Here is a 17,446-nt window from a genome sequence, read left to right on the forward strand (position 1 = left end):
CTAGACGTGAGCCAAAAAGGAGCAAGTAAAACTCAAATGTAACGGAAAATTTGATAGTGCCAAAAACTTTCTAAAGGTACAGGATTGTACCGGGACCTCTAAATTGAACTAGACGTGAGCCAAAAAGGAGTAAGTAAAACTCAGATGTAACAGAGAATTTGATTGTACGAAAAACTTTCTAAAGGTACAACATTGTACTGGGACCTCTAAATTGAACTAGACGTGAGCCAAAAAGGAGCAAGTAAAACTGAAATGTAACGGAAAATTTGATAGTGCCAAAAACTTTCTAAAGGTACAGGATTGTACCGGGACCTCTAAATTGAACTAGACGTGAGCCAAAAAGGAGCAAGTAAAACTCAAATGTAAGGGAAAATTTGATAGTGCCAAAAACTTTCTAAAGGTACAGGATTGTACCGGGACCTCTAAATTGAACTAGGCGTGAGCCAAAAAGGAGCAAGTAAAACTCAAATGTAACGGAAAATTTGATAGTGCCAAAAACTTTCTAAAGGTACATGATTGTACCGGGACCTCTAAATTGAACTAGACGTGAGGCAAAAAGGAGCAAGTAAAACTCAAATGTATAGTGCCAAAAACTTTCTAAAGGTACAGGATTGTACCGGGACCTCTAAATTGAACTAGACGTGAGCCAAAAAGGAGCAAGTAAAACTCAGATGTAACAAAGAATTTGATTGTACGAAAAACTTTCTAAAGGTACAGCATTGTACTGGGACCTCTAAATTGAACTAGACGTGAGCCAAAAAGGAGCAAGTAAAACTCAAATGTATCGGAAAATTTGATTTTACCAAAACTTTCCAAAGGTACAGCATCGTACCGGGACCTCTAAATTGAACTAGACGTGAGCCAAAAAGGAGCAAGTAAAACTCAAATGTAACGGAAAATTTGATTGTACCAAAAACTTTCTAAAGGTACAGCATTGCACCGAGACCTCTAAATTGAACTAAACGCGAGCCAAAAACGAGCGAGTAAAACTCAAATGTAACGGAAAATTTGATTGTACCAAAATCTTTCTAGAGATACAGCATTGTACCGGGACCTCTAAATTGAACCAAAAAGGTACGATTGTACTGCCAACGCTGGTATAGACTACGGATAAAAACGAAGAAGGTGCACATTCTGTTGATCCTTTCGAGGCCAATGAATTTAAGACGTCTGTACTCTTGGTTAATAAAATTTTTAAATGGTAATTCCTTTGTGTTGAAAAAGCAACGAACTAATTATTTTTACGTTTTCAGAGGTAAAACTTATTACGAAAAAGGAAATAAAATTTCCATAGAATTTTAGGTTTTTCGTAACGGAACCTCTCAAGAAGAGGGAAATTTTAATAAGAAACTTAAAGTAACTTTTTGTATTTTGATTTTTCTCACATTCAGTAAATATATTCCTATATGTAAAGGGTTATATTGAAACTTGGATCATTACCCTTTTGTCAACTTGTGTTCAATTTGAAACTTGTTTCAACCGTTGTCTGAAATTCGGCTATGAAAATAACCGATTTCATCGTGAACCAAATTTAGTCGTAGCACGAAGCAATACGGTTGCGTCCAAGAAGCGATTTTTGGGTTAGATTTGTCACGTGATAGTAATTTTTGATCTGGCTCATTTAATTGAACGCCTAGCCTAGTATTTTACCAGTAATTTTATTTTCGGTTTCGTTGAGACTTGCAGAACGAGATATAAATAGGCAAAGCAAATACTCATCTGACGTAGGTGTTGAATTCTGTACGTGTCGTGTCGTACACATGCATTTTTGTTTCCTCAGCCGTAGATTTTTAGCTCATTTTCGGTCTCTAATATGGAACGTTGAAAAAAAATGTGTTGCAACCTTGTTCGAATACAACTCAAATAGAGATTTGGTCCCGAGAACAAAAACTGTTTATTTGCATTTTGTGTTAGTCTATACCACAAACTAAAGAGAAGATGTTTAGTGGATAGTGCTTTAGTGTTTAGTGGATTGAGACCAATGTCGTCTATAATTTGCTATTTTAGGATGTTAAGGAAACATTTCAGTGGCCATCCTTTTGGCGAAGAAGGAGATAGGAGAAATAAATCAGTCATCCATACAAGGGGCCTTTGGTCTCATTCCCTTTTGAGGTCTGAAGGTTTTACATATTACCCCCAAATTATTCTATATTTTTCGTGAAATTCACCTATTTTGTATTTCTTTTTTTTTTACTAACTTTCCCTCCTTCGAGATAGAAAATTAGCTACATCGTGTTTAATTTTGCCGGGTTTGAATTGAGTAGCATTGGTAAGTTTTCTGGGCTCTACCTTTTATGTGTGTTGAGCTGTGTGTGTGTGTGGGGTGGTATAGCCTAAGGAAGACAAAGGGGAACAGATTTAAGAGCGTAATATTTCTAAAACCAATAAAGTAAAAAAAAAAAAAATATCTTTTTTCTATTACTTGTATCCAAATGAAGACAAATTAAAGTCCCTTTTAAAAAAAGATTATTGTTATTTTCTTTGTGACACATTGCTTTGTAGAATTCGAATTATATTTTTTTTTCTTGGTTCTGTATTATTTTCTGTATCCTGCATTATTTTCTAATGTATTTTTGCCATCCCCTTGGACAAGTTTTTTACTTCTTAGGGTGGCTCTTATTACTGCTTTTGCTTTTTTTGGTATAATAAAGATATAAATCTCTCTATAGATTGTTAATAGTTTGAAATAGGCCAAAAAAATTTTTCCTCATATTTTTTTTGAAAATCCAGCGAAGGAAGTTGAAATCTTGCCGGTTATCACAAAATCGTTAAATTGGGGAATAGGAGGGCTAGCCCTACCTCAAAGAAAAGAACCGGTTGAAACCTGGGACAATACGTTTTCGATTTACCTAAATTTGATGTAGAAACAAAAAAAAAGAAAAAAATAACCCGTACTTGTTAACTAGTCAACCTAGACTTCTTTAATATGCCAACGAATTTCGCTGTAACGTGTCTTAGAAAGTGGGGATAAAGTAATTCATACTCGGTTTGGCAACACTGGCGCACAAAGAGCCTAATGTTCTTAAGAACCAATTCAAATTTATTTTAAAAATATATGTTATTCGAAGAGTTGATAGAGAGAGGGAGGGTGAGAGGCAGAGCAGAGGAAAATCTCATAAAGCATTCTTCTCTTTGTCCCTCTTTTCGAAGCATCCATGAATGACATCTCCGTATCATGCATTCTGATTACGTTTCTTTTTTTAAGATTGGTCTAAGGCCTAGACCATAATAAATTTTTTAAGGCTATAAGAATGTTAGACCGTTTTATCCAATTTAAAACATGCTGCTAATTTTAGTCATAATCCGTGTATACATTTATACCTTGAACCTTCATTTCTTGATTCATGGTCAGGCGTTTTCTAAATGAACATTTTTAAATCAGAGCTTTACTCTTTGTACCAAATTAAAGATAAAAAAGATCGCCTTTTATCTTTTTAGCAGAAATATTTTTAAAAAATAACAGATCGCCGTTTACATTTTTAAAGGAAGTGTTTTTAAATTCTCCCTTTAAGATTTTCCTATCCCACAGCGTGCGAATTGAGCTTTTTTATTCTTCCAGTTAATCTTTAGGTTAATTTTGTCACACAAAAACAACTTTTAATTTTGGTTTATTCACCTTTGTTATAAAAAAAACCCTAAGTATATGCAGAAGACAAAGGTTTTGCCCCTTGTTCATGTGATCAAATGGGTTGTTCTTTTTGCGTTTTGATCATTAAAATTGCTGATTTTTCTATCAATACTGAGAGATTTTTTAGTTTATATTATTTTTCTAACTTTTGTTGTTGAATAGATCTGTAAACATAATTTTTTCAAATAAAATTAGAGAACGGTTATGTTTTTAAGTGGGCCGGAATTAGAGGGGTTATCCCATCCCCCTCCTGAAAACCTAGCTGTATCTAAGATTGTATATTAGCTATATATAGTTTTAATTACAAAGCTGCCACTCGTTTGGTATGTTCAAAAATTATGTTAGAGATTTTCTAGCTAACAAATAATTTTTTTTTGTTTTTTGTCTCTTTATTTTATATTCCGGTTTCCCTTGGAGTTGATGTCTCTGGATTGAGTTGGATATTTAATTGAGTTGGTGAAATCATGTGCTACCCCCTGCCTAGCTTGTCATTTTTTGGGGATTATTAAGGTGGGCGACTCAATTGTGTTTTTTGATTTTGTTTATATTTTTTGTGTGTGCTGGTATTTTTTTCTCCCCTGTTCTTTCCTGGCCATGGAGCCTTATGGGGGAGATTTTCTTGAAGCAATTTTTTGTTTATGGATTTTATTGTTAAATAAAGAATTCAGAACTCAGAACTCAGAATTACTGGTGTGTATGCTACATAATTGAATATTTATTGTTTTCAGTAAAGGTCTTTATTATACCCTATTAAATATTATTATATTTATATATATCATCTTTGATAATATTATATCACAATATTATTCATATCCTTATTATTTAATTTTTATTTATATATTATAATATTATATATCTATATTATATTATCTCTAATTTTGTTTCTGAAACCTATTAACAAATTAAATTATCAATACCTAGTTTCAGTATCAGAAAAAAAAAATATAAACGTATTAACATTCGATGAAAAAGAAAAACAGAAAAAATCTATTTACCTACCAAAGACCATGACATTGCTGGCGAGAGTAAGCTCCGCAGGAAAAGTACATCGCTTTACTCAAGCTTAAGATCAGAATATATATCCCCTTCAAACAAAACTATTCAAAACTAAACAATAATTCTAACTTATTTATTGAACAAATATTTATTTAATTATAGAATAATGATGTAAGAAGTTATTTTTTCACAGTTTTTAAGGAAAAACCGTTGATGCCCCCGAGTTTAGCCCAGTTGAATTCTAACTCCAAAGAAGAAAGTTTCCTAAAGACGATTATGCGACTTCTAAAAAACAAAGCATATTTATTACTATTAGTCACTTATGGAATAAATACAGGTGTATTCTATGCCATTTCTACTCTTCTCAGTCAGTTCATCGAAGTTCATTTCCCGGTAAGATTTTATTTTTATTAGGCTATTTAAGTTCAACATATATTTTTGACTTTCTCTGATATGAAACGCTTTTATTCACGCAAAAGGAAATATTCGAACTTGGACTTGTAGAGAATAGCTGCTATACCATGAATTAAAAAAATGAATTAAAAAAATGAATAAAAAAATGAATTAAAGCTCACAAAATTGGATCTAGGTTTCAAGGTAAACAAAAAAAAAAGAAAAAAAGAAAAAGAATATGTACTCAGTAAGAATTGATTTCTTACTTTTACAATAAAGCAAGTAGAGCAAACAACTACATTAAAAATGAAAAAAAAAAAAAAAAACTTAGCCATATTAATGTAACAAAAATGAAAAACAGCCTGAGTAAATAACACTAAAGAGCGAAAAAAATAAAAAGGCACACAAACAACAGTTTCAGTTCCAGGCCTGATCAGCACAATTATATTACATGATGAAATGGACCTAATCGTGGGTAGGCTTCCTCCTTCAACTTTGAACGCAACTTTTCGTTGAAGGTCAATACTGTCTATAGCTATGGTAAGCTAATGCAAGCTCAATATTGCCTAAATTACCTCTTTAAGTTAAGAAAAAGAGAGAGAGAGAGGGGCGGGGCGGCGGAGGGGGTTAATGATAGACACTGTCTAATGGTCATTTCTATTTGGTCACTGAAAAAGAGTACAAGAACTTTTAATTTCTTTCCAATGAGCCCTCTCTCGACCTTCTTGGACTATTATTTTGATACTTTCACAACAATATATTCTTAAAACATTAAAAATAATTGGGAAGTTGGTTTTCAAAGAAAATGACCTCGTATTCAGTTGTTGGTAGTAGTGGGTACCCAATAAATGAAAATTGTGGGGAAAAATCAGCAAAATATAATCTGAAAACATAAGGCATCAAACATAAGACGTATCAAAGGTTCCGTGACAAGCAAAGATTCCTTATGTTTGAATTTTTACGAACGAAAAACGTTGTCAACTTTAACTAATTAGTTTTGCTAATTTTTTTCCGTGGTTTAACGTGGCAACACTGACGGAAATTCAATACTGACCAAAGAACTATATAATAAAAAAAAAGAAGAAATCGCAGAAAATTGCAATCTCCATGAGTGAATACACCTAAGATGGGTCCAGCGGAAAGAATATATATTTTTTTTTTTTGATGTCCTTGGTTCTTAAAACAAACAGAGAGGAAAAAAGACCTGTTTCTATCGTTGAAGTAATGCACACCTTGTCTGATTTGAAAAATGTTGAGAATTTCCTGGTGTTTTCTATTGTGCTTGAGTGCGGAGACTGTTATCTGTATGTTTTGTTTTGTAATTGACTTTAACGAAATTAATTATTTAATGACCAACAACAAGGATTTCTTTCCGAATTAATCGTTATTTTTATTTAATATCCTTGTGACTCTATAAAATTTAATTAACAAGAAAATTAAAATTGAAATATTTTTTTAATTGAAATTTCAAATTGAAAATTGAAGATTTTAGGACAGTGTTACATTTTCGTCAATGTTGCAACATTGAATCGTTGCAGGATATATAAACGAAAGTAATCCGGTAGCACTTTCCGTTTGTATTAAATAAAAAAAAAGTTTTTTAAATGAAAGTAAGGAGCGACATTAAAACTTAAAACGAACAGAAATTACTCAGTATATGAAAGGGGCTTTTCCTTCTCAACGCCCCGCTCTTTACGCTAAAGTTTGACTCTTTCTCTTAACTCTACATTTTAAAACAGTAAAAAACTTTTGCGTAAAGAGAGGGGCGTTGAGAAGGAAAAGCCCCTTTCATATACGGAGTAATTTCTGTTCGTTTTAAGTTTTAATGTCGCTCCTTACTTTCATTTAAAAAACTTTTTTTTTAAATTTCTGAACGTTTTTGAATCAATGCATGTTTTGATTTTGGCTCTCCGCAGAGGAATAATTAAAAATAAATTTGCAGATTTATTTTTTTTGGCTAAATGGCTTTCTCATAATTTTGATCGAATGATTTTGAGAAAAAAAGAGCGGGGGAGGAAGCCTAGTTGCCCTCCGATTTTCGGTTAATTAAAAAGGCAACTAGAACTTTTAATTTTTTACGAATCTTTTTATAAGTAAAAGATATAAGTAACTTATAAATTAGCTTCCGTAAAGAACTTTTGTATTCTCATGTTTTTATTACATATATGAGGGGGTTCGCCCCCTCGTCAGTACCTCGCTCTTTACACTAAAGCTTAAATTTTTTCCTAATTCATTAAGAATGACCCCTGAATCACAAAAGCCGCAGAATAAATAGTTGAAATTACTAAAAATACTTTAGCTTAAAGAGTGAGGTATTAGGAGGAGGTGAGCCCCTCATATGGGTAATAATTTCTGTTCGTTTTAAGTTTTAATGCTGCTGCTTACTTCCAGCTGAAAAAAAACTTTTTCATATTTATTTTTTCATTGTTTTTTTTAAGTAATGCTAGTAAATCTTACGCAAATTTTCTTCCCCCCATGACAAATTCCTCGATGGAAAGTTCCCTCAGCATATCCCCCTCTTCTCAACCCCTGCCTCCAACCAAAAAATCCTCCCGAAAACGCCTGATTTTCGTTAAGATTCTATGACTTTTAGGGGGTGTTTTCCCCTATTTTCTAAAATAACGCAAATTTTCTCAGCTCGTAACTTTTGATGGGTAAGACTAAACTTGATAAAACTTATATATTTAAAATCAGCATTAAAATGCGATTCTTTTGATGTAGCTATTGGTACCAAAATTCCATTTTTTAGAGTTTTGGTTACTATTGAGCCGGGTCGCTCCTTACCTCCTTACCTTACCTTACCGTTCGTTACCACGAACTGTTTGATTTTTAGATATTTATTGCTGTGAGATTCCAATTAACCAGTTCAAACATTCAGATTTCCTATTGCTCCCCATGGCAGTTGAAGAATCAATCAAGTGCCGTAGCGCCTAGATCCGATAAAAATGGTTTGCTTGATCAAATTTGCCTCTAAAGTGTTAAATAAATTAGGCTAATTAATTAGGGTCGAAATGATTAGCCCATCGGTCACTCATTTGCTTATTCAGTTTATAAAATTACTTCGAAATGCATCTCAAGGTTGTTCTTTTTTGAAAATCACATGAACAAAATTTTTTTTTTACCGTGGAAAGCAATTTAGAGCCCCTTCCCTCCCCTACTCACAATCGAATTTCAAAAACGACATCGACTGAACGTCAAATAGATCATAAAAGAGGATTTACCCTATCTTTGTCTGGCAAAGTTTAGTTATGTCTGGTTTTCTCACTTTTATCCGTTTGCTTAGAGATTTTCGGAAGCTAAGTAAATACATCTATCATATCAACATTACATTCTATTTAATAAGTGTAAACAAACAAATTAGCTATTATAAAAGAATCAAATTTGAAAAAACATGCTCTTTGCTGTTCTGATTTTTGCATTAATATAACAATACTGATAATAAATTTCTGGAAATTTTACCAAGAGAGGAGGGCAAGTGCTGCCAAGAATTTTGTTTGCTAGGAACTAAATGGAAAATTTTATCATTTTGCAAATTTTTATCCATTTTTAAATACCTTCTTATTTTCGAGGGGAACATCACCCCCCTGGATCCCCTGTCGGTGACTTTTATATTAGTAATCTGCCATTCATCTTTTTGGCTTTCTATTTAAAATAAAACTTCGGCTTGAAAACCACTTATGATTTTATGATAAAAAAAACAAAATAAAAAAATGAAAAAAGTGTAAATTAGCAAGAATAATAAAATAAACGACAAAATAAAAAAGTGTAACCTAGTATAAACGAATAATAATTGAAATTAGCGAGTAACAAAATAAAAGAGTGTATTTAAAATTATAGCAGCCTAAGCACCACTGAGCAGGGACTACCCCCACTTTGGGGGTAGGTAAACAAGAAAAATTGTAGGTAAACAAGAAAAATTGTATTGGTAAACAAGAAAACATTTGAAACATGCGTAAAAAGAAGAAAATAAAAAATGATTTGGATGTCGTATACATTACGTACTAACTTATCATATACCTAAGACTTTTTTTTTGTCACTTACATAGAGCAGTAGATGTATGTTTTGTCTCACTAATTTTAGAATTTAACAACTTTCTTTAGTACGATGACCTCAGCGCCGAACGCTATCTGCTCTTAACCAATGCACTGACATGAAAGTCTTAGGAATCCGGAACGGTACACACTGTCACCTATTTTGAAGTAATTGAAAATTATATGATGGCATTTCAAGTGTGTGAAAATCGTAAATTTTCAGTTTCTCAATGCGTGAAGTTTCTAAAGGTATATATTTATTGAACTATAGTAGACTGCGAGTTAATAGATTTTTATTTACTATCAAAGACATTATTTTTAATACCTCGCAACTAGTATACTATGAGTAGTGCGACTTAAATGTAACGTAGATAAAAACGAACCTAAAAACGAATAGGTAAATTCAAAAAACGAAATAGGTTTAAACGAAACTTTTGGTAATACTTGCCCTTCCCCTCCTGGAAACTAGTCCTTTTTTTTAGACAACTAGCTATTCATTTGAGCAAACATAGGTAATTTACGAATTGACGGGTATTTTTAAAGCCAATATTTTCTCTTGTGTTCTTTTGTACTTAATAGTGATGAGTTAAATTTTAGAAGGGAGATACTACATTCTTTTCCTTTTTACAGAACTCTTCGGAACAAGCCGGCTTGATTGGACTGACAATGGTGGTTAGTGGTGTATTAGGCTCTGTCGTTGGTGGAATAATCCTTGATAAAACTCATAAATTCAAGTAAGTACCCTTTCGACATGGCTGCAATGATAGATACAACCTAGTAAGGGCAAACCATTCCCTATAGTAACCAAAACTTTGAAAATATGTTTTGAAAAAAAATTGTCATTTGAGAAAAAATAGCCATTTGTAGCTGATTTAGGAACAAGGACTATTATTTCAATTAATATTAATAGTAAAATTTACTGCAAAAACGAAATCATATGCATTTCAAAAAAGAGACTGAAGCCCCTGAAAAATGGCTTTGGCCCGAAAAATAAAGAATACCGTTGGAATTACTACTGTCGAAAAACCCGGTACACTGCCTTAAAATCTTCAATTTTAAATTTTCCATTTAAAATTCAATTTAAAATTTCAATTAAAAAAACGTTTCAGTTTTAATTTCCTTGGCAATTAAACTTTATAGAGTCACAAGGATATTAAAATAATGACCAATTCGGAAAAAAAAATCCTTGCTATTGATCATTAAATAATTAATCTTGAATAACAAGGAAAGTCACTTTTTTGAATGGAAAGCCATCATGTGTCCCTTGTCTTTTTATTTTCTTCTTCACTGCTTGTGGAGCACTAGGACATCTTAGAAAACCATTTAAGGGTTAATTTGAAAGGTATTTTTTATTACGTTGTGCTATTTATAAATTCGATTTAATAACGCCACCATAATATGCTGTATGCCACTTGGCACCGTTATATGGCACCATATGGCACCATGGCACCATTATAAAAATGGCACTTTGGGCACCATTTCTTAAATGGAAAGGTTGAGATGCATGGCAAGGTTGGCATCATAATCTTCATTATCGAGAACCCTAAATCTAAGCTTTGCAATCCCTCATCTTGTATACTTCCTCTCCGAGCCCTCTTAGTAAGTTTCATAAGTTTCATCTGCTGACTAAACAGAACTAAGATAGTTCTAGTGGATGGAATAGGCTAGACTAGTGGCATCAGTTCAGAAAAAATTATGTGGGAGGATGGGGGTAAAATATGTATTTCAGTAACTAAGGGGAACGACAAATTTAGAAAAGACATTTTCTAAATCTAGTGGAAGATGAAAAAATTCAAGGGGGCAGAAATTCAAGGGGGCGAGGGGATCCCAAAAAGCAGAAACCCTATCCTCCCTCCCACTTGAGGCTAATCGAATTAGTACGTGACTACAGCATCGTAGAAAGAGCTTAATTCAAAGCTCTTGCTCTTATCAACGTGCTTTTTGTGGATCTACATTTGAAAAGAACATAAGAAAGTCGCATCGATTGGTGATGGAACTCCAAGCTCTAGACTATCTTTTTGTCATAAGTTTCTAACATGTAATAAACGAGTTTTTAGAACAGCAAAACGATAAAACAAGCGGGTTTTTAAACAGGACATGGGGTTCTAATGGTTAGGGCCCTTTGTTGTGGCCTTCCTGGCCTTCCTTCTTGTGGCAATCCTAATCCGAATTAGAGTAAACAAATTTTATTTAAATGGGTATTCATTTTCCTGAATTTCAAAATTCTTATAGTATTTCAGCAGAAAAATTGTATTAATTATAAGACACATTTCCGTAAATTATATTAACTTTCCTTCTTAAATCTTTTAATTCCAATCCCACCTCCCTTTTCTTTTAATCTCACCTCCTCTCCTCTGTGTGGCACCAATAATTCCAAATACAAAAAAAAAACTATTTAAACACTTACAAAAAGTAAATGCTGCTTACACTTTAAATTACTTAAAAATAGCAGCCGAAGACAGGTCTTCGCATTAATTTGCTGCTACCTCTAAACTACATTAAAAAAAATGCTCTCCCGCAGATAGGACGTCCTTCTGCTACAGGAAGTCCCCGCTTACTGCTACCACATTTCACCATAAAAAACAAACTTTCAATTCCAATTCTACAAAGATGCCACTAAAACAATCAAACCAAAAACAAAAAAACAACAAAAATATTCCTCCACCATCCAAAAAACATTCCAAAAAATCGTTACAGTATCATTTCAGCTTATTTTTACATTGCATAAAGACACTATTATATACGAATCAAATAAGCTGAAATGACGACATTGCCCAGAATTTAATTTTCATTTTTTTTTTCCTTTTCTTTCAATTTTCTCGTTCTGGATTTTCGGCTGCTATGTAAAAAAAATATATATTTAATCTAATTTCTATTTGCCTAACTCACAACTCTGTTCTCACTCATACACACACTCCACTCAGAAACTCAAACTCTCTTTCTTACTCCTTTTTACCACACACATATTTACATTTATAATTCAAAATTACAAAAATATTTTCTCCACTCATTACTTGAATTTAATAATACAATTTTCCTTTCAATTCCACTCTTAAAATATTCAAAACTCACTATTTTCTTTCTTCCTCTTCTACTCCACACGGAATGGCACATTCCGTGTGGCACAGTTTCCAATAATATAACACAGAGAATTGTTTTTTCCTCTAACTCCAAGTTTATATCAAATTTCACCAGCTACTTTTTTTCTCCATCACTTTGAACTTTAATTCCGTTCCTTTAACTCAAATTCAGAAGGAACTGAAAAATTCCTTTATTTTCTTTACATTGGACGAACTCGTGGTCTAAACCATCACCCACTGCTTCCAAACAAAAGGAGCACTTTTTATTTTCGTTTCTCGAGAAACGCAACATTCAATTTAAGTATGGTAAAATCATATGTTTTACTGGAAACAAAGGCTCCCTTTTTTTGGCTCCATAGGGAATGAATGGAGATTCCTTGATGCACTTTCAAAATTTATAAATGGTTCTTCTTCTTTTAATAGTACTGGGGCTGCTAGGACTACTGGTTTTACAATTAATACTACTACTAGCAACACCAATACTACTGCTGTGACTACTGTTACAACTATGCCTAGTGGTATGAAGGTGAAATTTCCAAGAAATTTTGAGGAGGGAAGGTCAACTGAATTATAATACGCAATCTGTATGTAGGCTGTCACAAGGGCGTAACAGCAATATCTTAGGAGCAGTTTGGTGTGTTAAGTTGAACCTATCATAGCTTGTTGTGGGGGATGTTGAACTAATCAAAAGAAAATGTTTGCATCCTAATGCTACTATTTCTATTCATACTACTGTTACTGCTACTATTATTGCCACTTATACTACTACTACTGCCACTAAATTTAAGGCTACTACTATTAATTCTGCTGCAACTACTACTACCACTACTGCCATTAAAACTAAGGGTATTAGGGCGAAAAATTTGGAATGTATTGAAACTGTATGGAACTAAATCAAAACACACTATACCCACACAGGTTGTCAAGAGGACAAATCAGAAAAGCTTAAGGTACGGTTGATGGTATTAAGCTAAATTTTCAGCGTGTGTTGAAGAGATGATGAAGAAGCCGAGGATACTGTGCGCATACTGCTATTAATGCTTCTACAACTATTGCCACTATACAAGCTAAGATTGTTAAGGCGAAGCTTTTAAGGAATATTTGGGTGGATGTTGAACTAAATCAAAAAGAATATGAGCTCGTAGATTTTCAAAAAGGTAGCAGAAAAAATATCTCAAGAATGACTTACATTATTAAGTTAGACCTTTAAGGGTAAGTTTTGGGGAATTTGAACTAGCCAGAAGGCACTATGTATATACTATTAATGCTACCACTACACTTACTGTAACTCATCACTCTATAATAGCTAGAAATATCATTGAAACTTGTTAAGGAGTTAATTCGAGTCAAAAAATTATAAGTTCTAGGGAACTTTTTATGAGTAAAAAGAAAATGGAGGGCAAACAGTCCTTCTCGCATGCTCATTCATTTTCCGAACACATCCAGGCAAAGTTTTAAGACAGCTATTTTATTGAGCATAGTAAAACGGTATATATCTCTAGGGATATTGGTTATGTCAATTCCCCAAAATTATGCAATTGACATGTTATGCTTTAAAACTAAAGTTTCTTTAAAACTGTGTGCATTGTCGGATTCAAAGCTTTGACGATTCTAGACCCAAACGTTTTAACCGCTCCGTTTTGGCGAGATTTCTGGGTAAATACGCGAAAATCTGGAGATATGGGAGCACTGAACAGAATGCAACTGGTGAGCCAAAAGTAATGAAAGAGAGAGAGGTGATAGTGAACTCTCAGATGCCATTGTTGGGAGACATCTGATACATAAGTGGCCACGGAATTTCTGTGTGGTTTTAAAATCCCTTTTCTGTGACACAGAATAGCGTCAAAAAACGTCAAAGCGTGGCGGCAGAGTGCACCTGACACTTTGACGATGAATCACATCAGTCTCGTTTTTATAATGAAAAGAGAAATCACCAATGCAGCAGCACAAACACATCAAAAAAAAAAAAAAAAAAAAAAAAAAAAAAAAAAAAAAAAAAAAAAAAAAAAAAAAAAGGGGGGGGACAGAAGGAGAAAAGGAAGACTGTTTTCTTACATTAGTGATTAATATAGATCAGCACTTGAATGAGGCCTTAACCCTACCCATCCATACAATCACATAGGTCAAACAGCATAGCCATACAAAATCAACCATAAAGAATAATCCATGGACAGGCAGTCATGTCGTCAATAAGTATAAGTCGTCATTTACCAAAAAATAAAGACAATAAAGACAAATAATTCACGAGGCAACAACCCAACACAAGGGCTCATCCCTTGTGTGTCCAGATTAGAAATTGTTGGAAAAGTTTCTCCAATAGACAAATAATAAGACAAAATATAGATTCTTATAGAAAAAACGAAAAGAAATAAAAAAAAATGTTTTCCATAGAAAAGACTACGTCGATTGAAAACGAGCAGAAATTAATTTAAGAAACTTTTTCCACAGAAAGAGTTTTTCTAAGAAAAGTAAAGAGCTCCGTTAAGCCAAAATTAAGTAGAAATAAATTTAAATATTCTTCCAACCGTAAAACTACCACAAATCATCATCAATAAATAAATGAAACCAAAACAAACAGGAATTATAATAAATAACCGAGTCAAACTCAAAACGAGCAAAAATTGACATGAGTAGGACTAACAACCCCGATGCCTTCTCAAATCCAGTACATGATTTGCACCTTACTGAATTTTTTTTAAATAAATTTTAATAAATTTTAATAAATTTAATAAATTTTCACTCGATCTAATAATTTATTTTTTATTTCGCAGAGAGGTAAATTGTAAGTATATACTTTCCTATGTTTGATTTATAGGCTTTTTGGCTTGACTTTTTTCACGCCTGTGCTCACGTATTTACTGATAGCACCAATTTTATATTTACCCAACCTTTTTATATGGAAACTTTAGCCTTTAAACAGCCTCTTTCTTTGTAGAAAGCTCATCTTTTTTTTCATAGATAGTTAACCTTTTTATTTAAAGAGCAAGGGTAACTTATAAGTGTGAAAACTGGCAATAGTGTTCAGAAACTGAGGTCAGACACTTATCAATACACTAATTTATCAACACCAATTTTACCTCAACCCAGTGGTTTCCAACCTTTTTGTACCCCCCCCCCCCCCTTTAAAAAATTTATTGTGCTCCCCTTTAAAAAACAAATTGTTGTGTCCCGTTAATTCATCTAAAAATCAAATTCCGTAAATACTCAACTGATATTATAATATTATTTAATGGGGTACAAAATAATATACAATATTATGTAAGAATACAATATATTTGTTATAAGAAATATAATAACGGTCGATTAATATAAATTAATCTCGATTAATCACCGATTAATATAATCGGTGGTTTATTTCATTTTGGGTGTTTAATTGGCTTAAAATTTTCAGGGAGTATGCTCTTGGTAAAAAAAGAATTACACATTTTTATTTTGAGAGGTTTGGGAGGGGGCTAGGGACCCAGAAGTGGATCAGAAAGCTGCTCGTTTTGGATCAGGTTGGGAATTACAACATTTTTCGGGCCAAGAAGGCATAACATACAAAAAACTGACTTGGGGTAAGGCCCCTGCCTCCCAAAAATTCGAACCCTAAAACGAAACGCTTTTCGCGATCAGCTAAAAATTCTATACTTAAGTCCTTGGACTAAGAGGACCCCAGTGCCGAAGGGATAATAGAATAAATATTGGTTCCCCCATGACGGTGCCTTACAAAGGACCAGAGAATGGCCAAAGAATTTTGCTCCCTGGGCCTGTTGCATAAGTGGAAACAAAATTTCGATGTTCATACCCCCAGGTGCAATGGCCCTGAACTATATAAAATGTCTACTGTTAGCAAATAGATTTTAGTACAAAGACGACTTTATTTGTTATTTATTGGCTGATCAGTTAGCAGCTCTTCGGAATCGGTCGCTGGACAAAGATTCACAAAGTTTCCCAATGGCATTACCTAGAATACGTACCCGAGTAAATAAAAAACCATATGCTCAGCCGTATCCTCATATTATTTGCAATAGTTAAGGATTGACTGGGGGATCGCTCTAAAACCTTCAGGGAATGCTGGGAAGGGGGTTAAGTGGATCTCAAGTTTTTATTTGGGGGAGGGGTAGAGGTAAATCAAATAACGATGGATGGATTCAGGTCACTAAAAAGCCATATCTGCAGTATATTTAGAATGGCCTGAGGGACTGACTTAAGAGTTACAAGAAGTGTTGAGGAGAAGGGCAAGAGCACGCTGAATTATGATTTGGGTAATATATTAGAGCTAAATCAAAAGAGACTATGTGAATCCAAATTTTTGAAATACAGTACTTGCAATATCTTGGGAACGGCTCTGGATATGGAGCTGAAACTTCCAGGTAGTGTTGGACAAGGAAGGTGGATGAGCAGTGGAGATTCACATTTTGCATTGGTTGGAAGGCTAAGTATGTTTAGCTTTTTTGCACTTTACTGCTATGGGACATAGAGTATATTTATGGTCAAGTAGCAAGGTAAATCAAAAGACACTACATGTTGCCTGGTTACCAAAATAGCCTGTATCTAATATCTTTCGAACGGCTTGGGAGATCAATTTGAAACTCTCATGGATATTTTTTTGCGGGGGATATGGATCTTGATTTTTAGCTCAGAGGAGGGTTAGAAAGGGCTAAACTTGTTTTGTTTCAAATCTGCCCAAAAGTTTTTGTCCCTATTGGGACCGGAATCTATTGATATCTACGTAGTGAGCCAAACCAAATGACACTCTGTCATACCAAGCTATCAAAACAGAGCATGTGTGATATCTTGGAAGCGGTGAGAGGTATCAATTTGAAATTTTCAGGAATGTCAGGAGAGTCAATTGGACGCCAGGGGAAAGGGACGGGGCATAGGTGAGGGCCAAAAATGTTTTTTCTCCGATCTATCTAATCGCGTTTGCATTGTAAGCCCCAACGGGGCCTATAGTATACTTAAGGTGAAGTAAAGGCTTGTAAATAAAAAAAAAATTATGTATTTTAAGCTGATCAAATTGTATATCCGCTATATCCTGAGAACAGCCCTGGGATTCAAGTTAAAGCTTTCAAGAATTCTTGAGGGGAGACGCAGTTCAGAAGGATATATACCACCCGAGACCGTGTTTGGTGAAAGAAGATGAAGAAGGGAGGAGGGGAGAGGTGAACTTTCGGTAGGGGGATTTGATGAGAATTCTGGGTATTCGGTTTTATTAGGTTTCAAAAAGTTTTATAGGCTACTTAACTCTATGTGTTGATAGTTAATCATTAGCTCTTTCTAAAAGCCTTTGTATCAATTTTTAGTGGAAGTAAGAAAAAAATTATAATAAATA

General features: G+C 33.7%; 1 protein-coding gene across 6 annotated transcripts in view; it reads left to right on the forward strand.

The window, feature by feature from the left end:
* The window catches only part of LOC136033603 (uncharacterized MFS-type transporter C09D4.1-like), a 48,159-nt gene that overhangs the window by 25,212 nt on the left and 5,501 nt on the right, over positions 1-17,446 (forward strand). For all 6 annotated transcript variants that reach the window (XM_065714390.1, XM_065714387.1, XM_065714389.1 and 3 more), the window contains 2 exons: positions 4,818-5,017; positions 9,680-9,783. In XM_065714390.1, the coding sequence (XP_065570462.1) occupies positions 4,818-5,017; positions 9,680-9,783 (304 nt within the window). The remainder of the gene's footprint in view (positions 1-4,817; positions 5,018-9,679; positions 9,784-17,446) is intronic.

The sequence above is a fragment of the Artemia franciscana genome, chromosome 12, assembly GCF_032884065.1.
Source record: "Artemia franciscana chromosome 12, ASM3288406v1, whole genome shotgun sequence".
In the NCBI taxonomy this organism is placed as follows: Eukaryota; Metazoa; Arthropoda; class Branchiopoda; order Anostraca; family Artemiidae; genus Artemia; species Artemia franciscana.